This window comes from Tiliqua scincoides, chromosome 4 (assembly GCF_035046505.1).
Source record: "Tiliqua scincoides isolate rTilSci1 chromosome 4, rTilSci1.hap2, whole genome shotgun sequence".
Taxonomy (NCBI): domain Eukaryota; kingdom Metazoa; phylum Chordata; class Lepidosauria; order Squamata; family Scincidae; genus Tiliqua; species Tiliqua scincoides.
In genome coordinates this window covers 215,525,734-215,540,515 of record NC_089824.1, presented here as the reverse complement: position 1 = coordinate 215,540,515, position 14,782 = coordinate 215,525,734, and the positions used below count along the sequence as shown (strand labels likewise).

Below are 14,782 nucleotides of genomic sequence, written 5' to 3'. Positions count from 1 at the left end.
TCTTAATCCCAATGGTTAAGGAAACATTTTGGAACATGGATGAACTGCACCTGCTTAAGGGCCCAATCCTATTCAGTTTTCCAGTGCTGGCGCGGCTGTACCGAAGGGTCACGTGTGGCTTTCTGCAGTGGGGGGGGGGGTGTAGTCGCAGAAGTCTCCTCAAGGAATGGGAACATTTATTCCCTTATCTCAGGTCTGCATTGCAGCTGAACCAGTGTTGGAAAGTTGGGTAGGATTAGGCCCTAAGGGTGCAATCCAAACCCATGCTGGAGCAGGCAAGCCAGGAGGCTTGCACTGCATCCAACACGGGTTTGTGGGCAGCAGTGGCTCAGCCATTGGCATGGGGAAACTCTTCCCCTTACCCCTGGGTAAGGGCTGCTGGCCCCACTGGGTCTCCTCGAACCTGCGCCACCTCTTGAGGTAGTGCAAGTCCGAGGAGAGTGGAGCGGCTTGAAGACGCTCTGTTTTCTGCAGGGACGGGAATTGGGACCCAGCATAACGGCCGGGTCCCAGCCCCGCCTCCAGCTCCCCGCGCACCCGCCCATCACCTGCCCTCCCCCTGCCCAGAAATGCCTCCTTCCATCCTCCTCCCCACCCCCCACGCCTACCTTTGCTGCTTGTGCCAGTGTGAACGTGCGGACACTAGCGACTGTGGGGAAGCCGTGGTGGAGGCTTAAGCTAACCTCCACAGGTTGGCGCTTCTCGGAGCGCCAGCCTGGCTTCCCCGCGAGGAGGCAGAAATGTACTTTACGGCACATTTGCGACCCTCTTATGCCGGCCCAAGGGAAGGCATCCTTTGGATTGCACCCTAAGATGCATAACTTTGTTGCATCTCATATCCATCGTTTCCTAACAATTCATCTCCTTCTTCCTGAGTCATCTCTCTCATCCTTCTTGTCAGCATCAGGAATATTCTTAGAAAGAATAGAATATTCTTTGTATTCTTCTACAAAGCAGTGGGTTGTGTTTAGGGAACTAGTTTTGATGTAAATAGAAGATAGGCTCTAATCAATTCAAAAGCACTGATACTCTGGGATTGATGCCAACCTTCATCTGACCCCACCACCAAGGAGTATGAAAGTTGGTCAGCTATGTATCTGTGTGCATGGATATGGAGGTAGATACCACTTTGTTCCAGAAGGAAGGATGACTTATTTCGAAGTGAGTGTTCAGCCACCATTAGGAGTATGTGGCCTTTGGTTTTGCCTAGAACAATTTTGACACAAAACCAACTTTCTCATTCCTCATTATTCAGTCCCTCATTATCCTGTTCTCCTTTGCAAATGTGTTTGTGTGTCTTCCCTTGGCAGCCTGCTCCTGTGACCCCAGGGGCTCTCTGGACAATGATTGCAGCCCATCTGGTCAGTGCCAATGCCATTCAAATTATATGGGCCATACATGCAACCAGTGTGCACCTGGCTTTTACGGATTTCCCACCTGTACACGTGAGTTATTTTGAAGATGGTACCTGTTTTCCTGGCAGTAGAGAGCAAGTCAGCCTTCTTGTTTAAGCTTCTTGTGTTTGTCTCTTTTTGAAAACAATGATAAAGAAGTAGACAGGTTTCATAGGAAAACAACAAACAGAATTTAGAATATGAGAAGCATTTGAAGATGGAAAGAACTGGCATTGTGATACAGAATTGGGAATATTTAGTGCAAGTTTGGTACAAGCTTTGCAGAGACCTAGGAATTGTGGCCTTTGGTTTCATATAATCCTGGCCTCTCCTATTGTTGAATTTTTACAGCCATTTGATAAAGTGTATTAGTTGTTGGCAACCTTCAGTCTCGAAAGACTCTGGTATCACGCTCTGAATGGTGGTTCTGGAACAGCGTCTAGTGTGGTTGAAAAGGCTGATTCGTGAGTGATAATCCCTTCCACACTGGGTGCAAGTGTAGTTTGACCCTGGTGTGTCTCCCTGGCTATGGGCCTTTGCCTCTTTGCCTCAGTCTGTTGGCCAAGTGTCTCTCTGCCACAACAGATGGCATCTTGTGTGTTCACATGGACCATCACTGACATAAATGCCACAGACTATACTTTTGTTTCGCTCTAAACAAACATTTTTTTAGTGAAGTCATTTTGCACATTCAGTTGTCAGTATTCAAGTGTACAGAAATGAAGGAATATTTGTGCATGTGTGAAACTGACTCCGTAATGCAATTCTACATGCATAATTAGCCACCCTCATTATATTCAAGGTGACATGCAAGAACGAATACCCAGCATGCACTTGTGGTTCCTGATTAAATGTCAGTGCTCTTGATGAAAACAACTGCTGAAAGATGGAGTATCACTAAATCACCAAAATGGCACTTCCAACACTTTCCATTTCATTTTTTTCTATCTGCTAAATGTGGGCAGGAGGTCTGGTCTAGAGGCTAGAGCCTCCATTTGCCTGAAGAAAACATCCGAAGGTCGCCAGTTCGAGGCCACTGGCACCGTGCGACCTTGAAGCAGCTGACAAGCTGAAGCCGAGCTATTCCATCTGCTCTGAGTGTGGGAGGATGGAGGCCAGAATGTGAAACCAGATCAGAGTGAAACACCTGGACTGTTGTGGTTCTTGAAAGATAGAACCTTCTTTCAATTGTAAAAATCTCTACGGGGATTTAATCAGCCTGCCTATGTAAACCGCCTTGAATAAAGTCTTGAATAAAAGACCAAGAAAGGCGGTATATAAATACCTGTATTATTATTAAAATTATTTTAAAAAGTTGGGCCACAAGCAGCTTGCTAAGCATTAGATGTCAGCAGTGATGTCAGCAATAGGCTTTTGAAGAGAGTGGAAAGCTAAATTGTGTTAGCAAGAGTAGGTGGCAAGGCTGGTTTTTTCCATTTTTTGTTCCTTGTCAATTGACATCTCAAAAATGCATGGTATGATAGATAAAAGTATTAAGGGGAGGGCTGTACGCATGGGCAGCCCAATCCTAAGCTGCCCAGAACCCAGACGAGCAGCGGCAACAAAATGGTTACCACAGTATCCTGTGGGCGCCATGGCAACCACTGGAGTCTCCTCGGGGGAAAGAGACATGGCATTTATATGCCTTTAAAAGGCATTCTGAGTGCTGGGGAAGCCATCAGCGGGCTGGGTTGGGTAGTTTCTGAAACGGGATAAGTTCTCGCATGCACCATTGCAGCCGGATCCACCCCCTTCTGCCCGCTCCCCGGGTCCTCCCCTAGAACGCCCAGTTCCACTTCCTCTCCACCTGTTTTCCTCTGGCAGAAGTGTCAGGATCCAGTAAGAAGTGCCTGGATCTGGTGTATGTTGTGAATGTTGTCACACTTGCTGATTCTGCCAGTGAGGACAACAAGGCCGCCAGCATAATTACTGGTGGCTGCTCAAACTCGCTGCAGCAAAGACAACATTTACCAGCACCAGATAAGGCAGCAGCGGGGTAGGCAGTGGAAGGGAGGGGGAGGAATTGAGTATTTCTGGGAGAGGAGGGAGGTGGAATGGGATAGGAGCAGATGACAACTGCGGCACCCATCTGCGGCCGTATCCTATTCCCCTTCCCTCTTTCCCTCTTCATTGCTCTCCTTGGTTCTGTGTCAGCAAAATAGATGCAGCATCAGCAAAATAAATTCCCTTTTCCACAGAAAAAGTGCAGGCTTTCCCCAGTGAAAGGGAACAAAAGTTTCCTTACCTTGAGGTGTTCTCTGCCTCTGCCACCCCCACCGTATGATACAGCATGTGTTTCATTGGTCAAGCACATCGGTGGGAGGGGAATCTGGAGAGGATTGTGCCCTTAGTTAAAATACCTGTAAATAAATCAATTAACTCAATTGAATCAATTATCAATAGTATCATTATATAGTCCAAATCTGATGTTTTTTGTTTTTCCTGTTAGTCTTTCCCATAACTCTGATTTGCTGTCTTGTATCCTCTTCAGCTTGCCACTGTTCCACAGAAGGTGCTTTCTTTGACACCTGCGATCAGGAGACTGGGCAATGCAGCTGCCGTCCGAGAGTGGTTGGACTTCGTTGTGATACTTGCATTCCAGGAGCATATGGATTTCCACAGTGTGAAGGTAGTTGAGCTTAACTCCTGTATCTCACAAATATAAACTCTTGATGGTAGTACTGGCACATCTCAGCACCCCATGTGCACAGCATTCACAGTGTATTAAAAAATAAGTACACTCATAATGTAGTAGTTTTCAAACTGAGGCATTGCTACTCCCCAGCCTGAAGGCCCTGGTCTCTGCCCCCTTTAAGGGGCAGGGAGGAGGCAGCGATGCAATCCCCAGGATCGCATCGCTAAGGGGGGCTGCAGGGACTAGGATGCACTCACCAGTCCCTGCAGCAGCCTTCCCGGGATATGGGAAGCCCTGTGCGAGCATCTGCAGGGCTCTCCAGCTCACCAGAAGTGAAAGTGGAGCGATTGCAGCCCCCTAGCGACACGATCCTGGGGGTTGTGTTGCTGCCTCCCCCTGCCCCCACCCCGCCCCCTATGACAGAGTTTGAAAACCACTGTCATAATGAATAGCACTGAAGTGGGGGGAAAATCACAAAAACTATTGCATTTGGATTTAGAGCTCATCATTAGAGGTCTTCAGAGTGCTGATAAACTTGCCTTTTCACATTCTTAGGCTCTACTTTGAGAGTAGCAAAGCTTTTGGAAACCGAGGGGCCCACAGTCCGTACTGAAATTCTGGTTTTGTTACATGAATTTCAAGATGTGTTTTCTGTAGATTTTAATGGATTTTCTCGCATTGGTTTCCCCAATTGTAATAATAAGCATATAATAGCATGGGCCTACATGTTTTCACTTGGAAGTAAGTTCCATTTTGTTCAGTGTAACTTATTCTCAGGTGTATTTAGAACTGCAGACTTGAGGCCCAATCCTAAACAGTGCATATGGACTTATCACCAGCACACACTGTCACAAACATGCTATTAAGCCATTAAGCACGTTTGTGAACCCTAAGCGCCAGCTGAGTGGCAGATCTAGCAGTGGCAGGTCTCTACTGCACTGCGGTTACCCGAACCACTGGGTGGCAGAGAGGCAGGTGGGGGCATGGGGGGGAGGCAGAGAGGAGGTGTTCCAGGGTGGGGAGGAGGCGTGCAGGGGGAGGGAATGGGGCAGGATGGAGGTGTGATCAGTGGAGCTCAGCTCCACCAGATCCTGAGCTCCATGTCGGGCTGCACGGCCAGACACAGAGGCTCTTGATTCTACAGCAACCCAAGAGCCACCACAGAATCAAGTAGCCCCATTCCCTTCCCCCACGGATCCACTGGCAGCTGCCCTGTTGCACACAGGATGCAACTGCAGCCGTTTCAGTAGTCTGGGCGCAATGGGCAACTTAGGATTGGGCTGCTGGCCTCTTGCTCCAGCAGCTACCCTAATCTATTCATCTCCAGCACTACTGGAGTCCCCAATATTTAAACCATTATCCCACAAACCGAAACTTACTCCAGGAACTGTACAGTCTTCAAGTGCATTTTTTCCCCCTCAAACCCTGTGCTTTCTCTGTTGCAGTGGGCTCTTGTAATCCTGCAGGACTTGCAAATGCAGACACCTCCCTGTCAGAGGTGAGTGTTTTCTGTAGTTGTTGCTCTTAGTTTTGAATCTCGGTTGTTAGCCTGGTCCAGTGCATTGAATATTTTTGTAGTATAAAAACGGAGAGTTCTTCATAAGACAAAGTAATGGATCACATGATCCTGTATAGCCTTAGATCCTGCTCGATATCACAGCCACTTTCTTACCCTCTCCCCACCTTTCTCCGCAGGGTTCCTGTGAATGTCGGGCATATGTGGAAGGCAAAGCTTGTGATAGGTGCAAGCCTTTGTATTGGAATCTGACTCCAGATAACTCATTTGGATGCATGAGTAAGAAAAGACTCTTCCAAGAAAAGTCTCATTCGCTAGATATCTTCTGAATATTATGCTGGTGATAAAGAGAAGATGGTTCTAACTTCTTCTCTTTATATGACTGACTATATGGCAGACAATGAACAGCCGTAAGAGAACTTGGTATGGGCCACAGCAAATGGAATTGCTGTGAAACTTCAGAACCACCCACTGCTGAGTTGAATCAAGGATTTGGTTATCTTTATAGCAGAGTAATGGAGGATGTAATTCGGATGTATAACTTGATGTTCAGTTCCTAGTTTCTTTAGTTAAAAGACCTTAAGTTGTGGAACAGAGAATTTGTAAGGCATTTTTCTCACTCTCTGGCAAGGGTTAGATTAGTGGTCCCCAAACTAACTGGCGTCACAGTGTACCCCCAGCCTCTTCTTCCCAGCTCAGCTGAGTGCCACCATCTTGGATTGTGTGAAATCCAAGATGGTCCAAAAGATGGCAGGTGCAAGGTGGCCCAAATCCTGCATGAACCAAGATGGTGGAGCTCAAAATCTCGCAAGATCTAATGAGATCCAAGATTATGGTGCCCAAATCTCTTGAGAAATCTCCTGAGATTTGGGCACTGCCATCTTGGATCATGTGAGATTTTGTGTGATACAAGATGGCAGTGCCCAGGACAGCCAGTGGGAGCGCCCACTGGGGACAGCCCTCAGTGTTCCTATGAGTGTGCCGCTGCACCTTAAAGTGCCAGGGTACACAGTTTGGGAACCACTGGGTTAGACTGTTAGATGGGACATTAATCTTTCTAAGGTGACTACATATTTTGAAGCTTAAGCAGTAAGGATAATCTTGTCAAAATGACCTCCTTGCTCCTAGAGTTCGTGCTGGAATGTAGAATCAAGATACTGACTTAGGGCCCAATCCTATCAAGCCTAGCGCTGGCCTGACAGTCACGAAAAGTGCTGTAAGGCACTTTTGCACCTGAGGTACAGGCGCACCTCCGGTACCAGGCCCAGCAGCAGTCAGCATGAGCCAGGGCACTGAAGGACGAGTGGTGAGAGCTCCCGGTGGTAAGTCTTACCGCCGGCCAGCAGCAGGGCATTTTGGGGTGGGGAGAAGGGGAAAAATCGGGTGGGGGTGTGGTGGAGTGGGCCCAAGGGAGGGGGGAGACAGCAGCAGGCTCTGCTGCCATATCCTAACCCCCCTCCCAGGCTGAGTAACCCGACACAGGTCTCCTCAATTCTGCTCCCGCTCAATAGCGGGCGCAGACCCAAGGAGACCCATTGGGGCTGTCCAGCTGCTACACGGGGTAAGGGAATGTTTGTTCCCTTACCCCGAGGAGACCTGGCAGTGCATCCCTGTCCCATTTGATGCAGCGGTTGCCATTTTGGCATCACTGCCACCCTGGGCAGTAGGGAAGTTTAGGTTTGAACTGTTGCTTCTCCATGAGACTTTCAATCTGCTATTGGCTTCTGCTGTCCTGATGTGCAAGAGAGTTAGTTTGCAGCAGCCTAATTCTGGTCTGTTGCTAGATGGACTGATGAGCCATCTGATTTGCCTTTTCTATTTCCGTCAGGCTGCCAGTGTCACATTGAGGGAACAATGGCAGGGGTTGCTGAATGCCAGCAAGTAAGTTTCCTGTTGTGATAAAATCCATTCTTAAGGCTCTACCTAGAACTTGGGTCCAGCAGGGAGAAACATTTACAGTCAACCTGCATCTTGTGCACAATAGACTTGCATGAATTTGAGTATATGTGCTCAGTCCCTGCCCCCAATAAGGTGCTTCTGCAGACTGGGCACATCTTCACCTAAGCTCTGGATGCTACCTGATGTATGACTGTTGTCTCCTAGGGTGATGGACACTGTTTCTGCAAGCCCAACATCTGTGGTCAGTTCTGTTCAACTTGCAAAAAGGGGTACTACAACCTGGAGAGTGGGAACTACTTTGGTTGCCAAGGTGCATCCTCTTTCCTCTAAGACAGTATGTTCAGCTTGCCACTGTGGGTACATAAGTCATAGGAGCTGTATACTAGAACCAAGAAGCCATAAGCCTGCCAACTGGGGAGGAGGAAGAAGAGCTTATAGTTTCAAATATGGAAATTCTGGAAATCCAACTTTGTAAGGATAAGAGGTTTGAGGGGAGCAAATATTCACAAAGTGGTTAACAGAACAAAAGAAATGGAAAGCCCATTCCCTGCCCCCAAAAGACTTTCAGTCACAAAGAGACGCTCCTTTCCCACTTGCTTTTCTTTGATTTGACCCCCTTATTTTATAATTCTTTAGAAAGATGCCTTTTTAAGGTCACCTTCCCCTTTTCAAACAATCATTGCTAAAGGACGTTGCATCAAATTGTGTTGCTATTTTGTGAGATGCTAAATTTAGAGCAGAGGAGAATTGAAGTAGAGTTCAGATCAGGACACTTTAGTGGGTTCAGGTTGCACAAGCCACTTTTGATGTATAATAGAACAAAGCATGCTAAAATTGGCTGGCCATAACCCTGAGTGTGGGTCCTTATCTTTGATTTGTAACACAAACATATATATCCCTTCACTGCTCCTGGCACTGAGAGAACCAGTGATGTCTATTGCTGTTAGTTTGTTTTTTTTAATTAATAATACAAGGTTGTATCCTTGGGTGGGTTATGATGCTGGTGGTGGAGGATGATCTTCAAACAGTGCCGGGAGGCTTTATTTAGTAGCCCAGTGGGAAACAGTGGGCATAGTTTTGAAATAATTCAGGACCGGGAGGCAATGGAAACAGATCTAGACAAGGCCAGAAACCAACATTAAAGCGGATACAATGGAATAAAAATAGAGTGCCAAGTTGCTGCCCCCCCCATACCAGGCTTTGATGAGTGCCGTTTGGAGACCCATTAGCAGCTGTGAAATGTAAACATGTGCTTCCTATTTACAGGCTGCCAGTGTGACATCGGTGGATCGGTTGGGCCTGTATGCGAGGAAACAACAGGAGCCTGTCTGTGCCGATTGAACACCCATGGCCCCAAATGCACTCAGTAAGAGGCAGGCTGCAGCTGGGGTACCTCTGGGCACCCCTACAGTTTTAAATTTCTCATTCATGGATTTCAAACTCAGCCCTCGCTTTCTGTGCATTAAGAGTGTGATGAAGAGTGTGAACAGATCATTTGGGGAGCATTGCTGTTGACAAGCAGGCTGAGTGCTTGGATGTTGTAGACAAGGGCTGTTTGCATGGCTGTGATCCTGCATGCGTGGTGAAAAAATGACCAAATGGGAGGACATGATGCAGGTTTATAAGAACATAAGAACAGCCCCACTGGATCAGGCCATAGGCCCATCTGGTCCAGCTTCCTGGATCTCACAGCGGCCCACCAAATGCCCCAGGGAGCAAACCAGATAACAAGAGACCTCATCCTGGTGCATCTGGCATTCTGACATAGCCCATTTCTAAAATCAGGAGTTTGCGCGTACACATCATGGCTTGTACCCTGTAATGGATTTTTCCTCCAGAAACTTGTCCAATCCCCTTTTAAAGGCGTCCAGGCCAGTCGCCGTCACCACATCCTGTGGCAAGGAGTTCCACAGACCAACCACGCGCTGAGTAAAGAAATATTTTCTTTTGTCTGTTCTAACTCTCCCCACACTCAATGTTAGTGGATGTCCCCTGGTTCTGGTGTTATGTGAGAGTGTAAAGAGCATCTCCCTATCCACTCTGTCCATCCCCTGCATAATTTTGTATGTCTCAATCATGTCCCCCCTCAGGCGCCTCTTTTCTAGGCTGAAGAGGCCCAAACGCCGTAGCCTTTCCTCATAAGGAAGGTGCCCCAGCCCCGTAATCATCTTAGTCGCTCTCTTTTGCACCTTTTCCATTTCCACTATGCCCTTTTTGACATGTGGCGACCAGAACTGGACACAGTACTCCAGGTGTGGCCTTACCATAGATTTGTACAACGGCATTATAATATTAGCTGTCAATATAAAATGACAAAGAGTGTGAAGAGGATGAACAAAGAGACCTTATGCTCCTCCCCTTTCTCAAAATTGTGGTGACCTAATGAAGTTGGTTGACTAGTAGGTTGAGGATAGACACCAAGTAGAGCAATCTTTATGAATAAAAAGCAGCTACCAGCATTCCATTGGACTCTAATGTAACCAAGAAAAGGATGTAAAAAATTCAGGGCAACACTGCGTAGCTAGATGCAACTTTCATTCAGTGGCTCGGTTTGCCAGCAGCAGGGAGCACGGATACCCCCAACAGGGCACCCTTTTATTTTCCCTCATGTAGGTGGATTTTTTTCTTTTCATTTAAATGTTTTGAATCCCACTTTCCTTCCAAATAAATTGAGTGCTCAAGGTGGTGTACAATATATTGAGAAAAAAAACCAAACAGTAAGATGCAAAAAAAGAACAAAAAATAGTGTAATAATTGTAACAAAACCATAAAGAATTTGTGCAATTAAAAAAAAAATTAAAACAAAATCGGGAATGCAGCCACAAAACCTAAAAGCAACTGACTAAGAAGGAAAGTCCAGATGAAGAAGGAAAGCCTGATGGCAAAGTTAACAGGGATGGAGGGGTTCTTAATCCCACTGGAAGGTAGTTCCATAATAAAGATGCTGCCACAGAGGGCCCTGCTCCTTGTTAGCAATCTGACCTCCTCCAGGGGTGGCATACACAGCAGGGCCCACTCTGCCGACAGCAGGAGGTGGGTCAGTTCTTATAGGAGAATGTGGCTTCTCAGATATCCTGGTTCTGAGCCATATAGGGCTTTAAAGTTCAAAACCAGCTCTGTGAATTTGGCCCAGAATCAGATCAGCAACCAGTGTAACCTCAGGAGCAACAGGTGGACTGAGTCAAATTGTCTAGTTCCCCAAGGCTACACTGACCACTTTCTGTGTTAAATGCAACTTCCAGAGTGCATTGCAGTAGTTGAGTTTTAATGTCACCAAGGCATGTATCATCATGGTTAGGTCTGATCAACTCAGATATGGCTGCAGGCAGTGCACCAACCTAAGCTAGGCAAAGACCCCTCTGGCTACTGAGGTATCCGGAAGCAGCAGGGTGGACCTGCTCCTGCAGAGATTGAAACCCCATTCAGAACAGGCTAATATTCTAGTGCTGCATTGTGGATTCCTAAACCAAGAAGACCTCTGCTTTGTCCAGATTTAATCTCAGTTTGTTGTCCCAAATCCAAATCCTTACCACCTCCACACAGTGATCCAGTGTGCCTCTCACAAGGGCTTGTGTTTTGATGGAGTTCCTTCCAGTTCTGAAGGTCTGAAGTGACTTGCTTGGTCTAACTGTCACTAAAAGAGGTCACATGGTAGGGGATATGAGTGTATGTGGCATGAACACAGACAGCCCAGCCTATAGTAGTGGGTGTGTTCAGTCAGTAGTAGAAGGAGATACCGTTTATTTAATGGAGCTTAAGTATGGTAAAGTGGAGTCTTTTCTACTCCACAATACAGATAGAAATCCAACTGTTAACTGTGTGCCTCACTTTTTATCCTCAGACCAACAAAAGACCATTATATCCCTGACCTTCACCACCATAAATATGAACTGGAAGAAGGAACTACGCTGGATGGCCGTCCTGTTCGCTTTGGCTACAATCCCCTGGAATTTGAGAAATTCAGCTGGAGAGGATACACACAAATGTCTTCCATTCAGGTAGGACTTCTTTCATCACCCCTTTCCTTCAAAAACAACGAAAGGCTGCTTCAAATGGTGTGAATTTCATACAAGCAAAATACCTTTTGATAAGAAAATGTATCAGAATTGTGTGTAGATCACAGCATGTAACAATCATACTATTTTGTCATGTGTTTGTGTGCTGGGAAGCCATGGTCAGCTGCTTGTCCTATGCACACACCACACAGATGCATGTACAATTGTCCCATGTGGTGATCTACGTGCTTTCAAGCCTCTTGCCAACATGGAAGTTCTTTTCCTGTCGAAAATGTGAAACATTTGAAGGGAACTTGAAGGTGAGGGATTTCTCACATTTATACAGAGGGCTTCCCGAAAGCATGAGGCAGCAAAAAGCCAAATGCAAGCATTTGTCTGCCTACAACAAGAGCCTGTTTGCGCTTAACAGGTACTTTAAGTTTGGAATAGAGCAGCTGCATGATAGATAAGATTTCAGCTCTAGAGCCACTTCACTGTGTCAGACTGAGTTCATTTAGGAGAAAGTGACTAGGCAGGAACTATGGAAGGAAGTGTATGTAAAAATAAAAATCCATGCAGGTCTCCTAAGGGGCTATTCACCCATTTCCTCTCTCCCCATCGCAACTCAGTGCATAATGTCTCCCTGCTCCTGAAAGAAAAGGAAAAATCCCTTGGCCTTTTTCCTGTGCAACGTGTGGCTTTTGATGTCCTTTTGTTCTTTTCAAGAAGATAGCTGGTTTTTTGCTTGAGTCGTATGCCTGAATGACTAGAGATGAACATCTGCTGAGCCTGCTCTCTGGAGATACATTGTCTCTCTGAAGTCTGAAGAGACCATGGAGAGAATGGGTGCATGTGTTGGGGCTTCATTCGAAATTCTACTGTGTGATGTTGTTCAGTGTGAGATGTTTCTTAGAGCAGAAGTAATCTTTGCATGATTTTTGTCCTCTTAGACAAACTCTTTGAAGTAGAGGCCACCAGTGGCCTCGCTAGAGGGGTACAAAGCCCTAAGTTTGCAGAGAGTCTCACCACACTGGGCAAGTGGCCTCTCCCCCTCCCCTTCAGAGCCATTCCAGGCCAGGAGAGCAAAATGGAGGCATTTGCTTCTTCTCTGGCATTCGCCTCCTTTTTGCTCCCCCTGCCCAGAATGGCTCAAAAAGAGAAGGGGAGTGGCTACTTGCACTGTGCTGTGAGGCTCCTGCAAAACTTAGGGCACAATCCTAACCAACTTTCCAGCACTGACATAGCTGTGCCAATGTGGCATGCACTGCATCCTGCAGTGGGGAGGCAGTCAAGGGGGCCTTTTCAAGGTAAGGGCATGTTTGTTACCTTACCTTGGGGCTGCATTGCAACTAAGTCAGTGCTGGAAAGTTGGTTAGGATTGCGCCCTTAGTTCTTTGCACCCTCTCTAGCTATGCCACTGGTGGACAGGGCCTTATTTTGCTTGTTCTCTTAGGTTTTGCTTGGTGATGCTCATCAGAATGCCATGAGTCATCACCATATACTAACACGTTTAGTGTTTAATAGCCAGAGAATTCATAAAACTGCTAACCCCACAATTTCATTGTTGCTTGAAAGATGTGAATGAGCTCTTTAGAAAGTAGGAGGCTATTCCTGTTTCTCAGTTGTTCCCCAGATGCTCCCTGGGGCATTTGGTGGGCCGCTGTGAGATACAGGAAGCTGGACTAGATGGGCCTATGGCCTGATCCAGTGGGGCTGTTCTTATGTTCATACCTCTAACATTCTAAGATACAGGTAGGTGGCTTGTTTAGCCTTATGGGAAATGTGAGCTGGAGCGCCAATGGCTAATCTATCTGCATATTCTGTTTGCCCTGGTTAACCTGATTTGCATGGATTGTGGATGCCAGCCTCTTAGCGTGGACATCTTTCTGTTTGCATTTTCCAATCAGCTAAGAGAACCCATGAATTAAAAAAAAAATGCAGCACCCAAAGGAAGGGCTGTGGCTCAGTTTTGTAGAATACATATTTTTCAGGCAAGGTCAGTGTCTGGCAGCTCCAGGTTGTGCAGGGGAAAATTCTGAATCCCTGGAGAGCTGCTGCAGGTAGTGTTGACAATAGTGAGCTAGATGGACCAGTGTAAGGCAGCCAGCTATGTTCCTGTGAGATATAAAAGCAAAGTAAGTGCTGGGCTCTTAGGGCCAAACCCCCAGTGATGCCAAATGTATCAGAATGCAGTTGCAGACTTAATTGAAAGGAGCAGCCATGTGGGGCAGTGATTTGGACTAGCACCCCAGTGCAGAGGTTGGAAACATTTACCTCTGCATTGTTGTCCTGCTGGAAATCACCTCTCCAAGCAGCTTTGTAAACTTGGAAATTTCATCCTAGCTTAGCTTCTTTCCGGTGACCTTAAACCTATAACTACATGCTTATACCTTTCGTATCACATGTTTTGTGTCTTCTATTTGGGCAAGGCTAAACTTCCAGAAAGCAATGGTCTGGAGTTGAGAGCAAGAAGAGAAATCCAGCGGGTCTGGACTTTGCCTCTACTTCAAGGTTCAGAACCAGAAATTAAGAGTGATAGTTAAAAAAATCTTCAGAACCCTGGACAGATCCCAGGGTGAAGAAGAAGTTTGGACAAGGGCCTGATGGTCACTAAACCCTTATACTGTCTGTTCCTTGGGTCTGATTACCTCTCCCTGGCAACACCCCTTTGCAGAGGAATGGACTTAAAAGACTGTCCTTCTGGTCTCAAAACTCGGTACTCCCAAAGCCTCTCCTTTATCTTTTGTAGGGTGTGTTTTGATTAGGCTTACTGAAGTGTGAGGTCACTGAAGGCAAGGACACTAGCTTCTTGGTAGTATCCTGCTCATTGGTTTCTAGTCAAGGATTCTCTAGCAGGTTCCTGGTTGTTAGAATCAAGGTTGGTGACAGGAGCTTGATCCAGTGCTTCTGCCATCTATGCTTGGACCCAGCAGGCCCCTTTCCTGCTGAGTTAGTTTCCGGATCACTGCTGGAAATCTGGATCATGGCATCAAATGTCAAAGTGATAAATTGGGCACTTTGGGAAGTTCACATACAAACTTGTTAAGGCTTAATTTTACTGGGCGTTTGATGTTTTCAAAACAGAACTTTTAATCAAAACTGCATTCTGATTAAAGATATGAGATCAGTGGATTGGTTCCCCCTTGTAAGCAGTGCTTTGGAGGGGAGAACAGGGTTTAAGAGTGATCACATGCAATGCTAAATCACAGTTTAACATTGCAAACACCAGTTTTCTGCTCACACATTCTCTCCTCCCTTTGCCTGTGCGGATTGAATACATCTGTTCTTGGTTTACAGCAAACCACAGATGGTTGTTTTGGCTGGGCCTATCAGAATATGATTA

The 14,782-nt window shown here is 46.5% G+C and overlaps 1 protein-coding gene across 1 annotated transcript in view; it reads left to right on the top strand.

The window, feature by feature from the left end:
• The window catches only part of LAMA5 (laminin subunit alpha 5), a 213,091-nt gene that overhangs the window by 120,407 nt on the left and 77,902 nt on the right, over positions 1–14,782 (top strand). The window contains exons 15-22 of the mRNA XM_066625238.1: positions 1,311–1,445; positions 3,886–4,023; positions 5,475–5,527; positions 5,725–5,824; positions 7,374–7,426; positions 7,649–7,754; positions 8,711–8,810; positions 11,286–11,442. Of these exons, the coding sequence (XP_066481335.1) occupies positions 1,311–1,445; positions 3,886–4,023; positions 5,475–5,527; positions 5,725–5,824; positions 7,374–7,426; positions 7,649–7,754; positions 8,711–8,810; positions 11,286–11,442 (842 nt within the window). The remainder of the gene's footprint in view (positions 1–1,310; positions 1,446–3,885; positions 4,024–5,474; positions 5,528–5,724; positions 5,825–7,373; positions 7,427–7,648; positions 7,755–8,710; positions 8,811–11,285; positions 11,443–14,782) is intronic.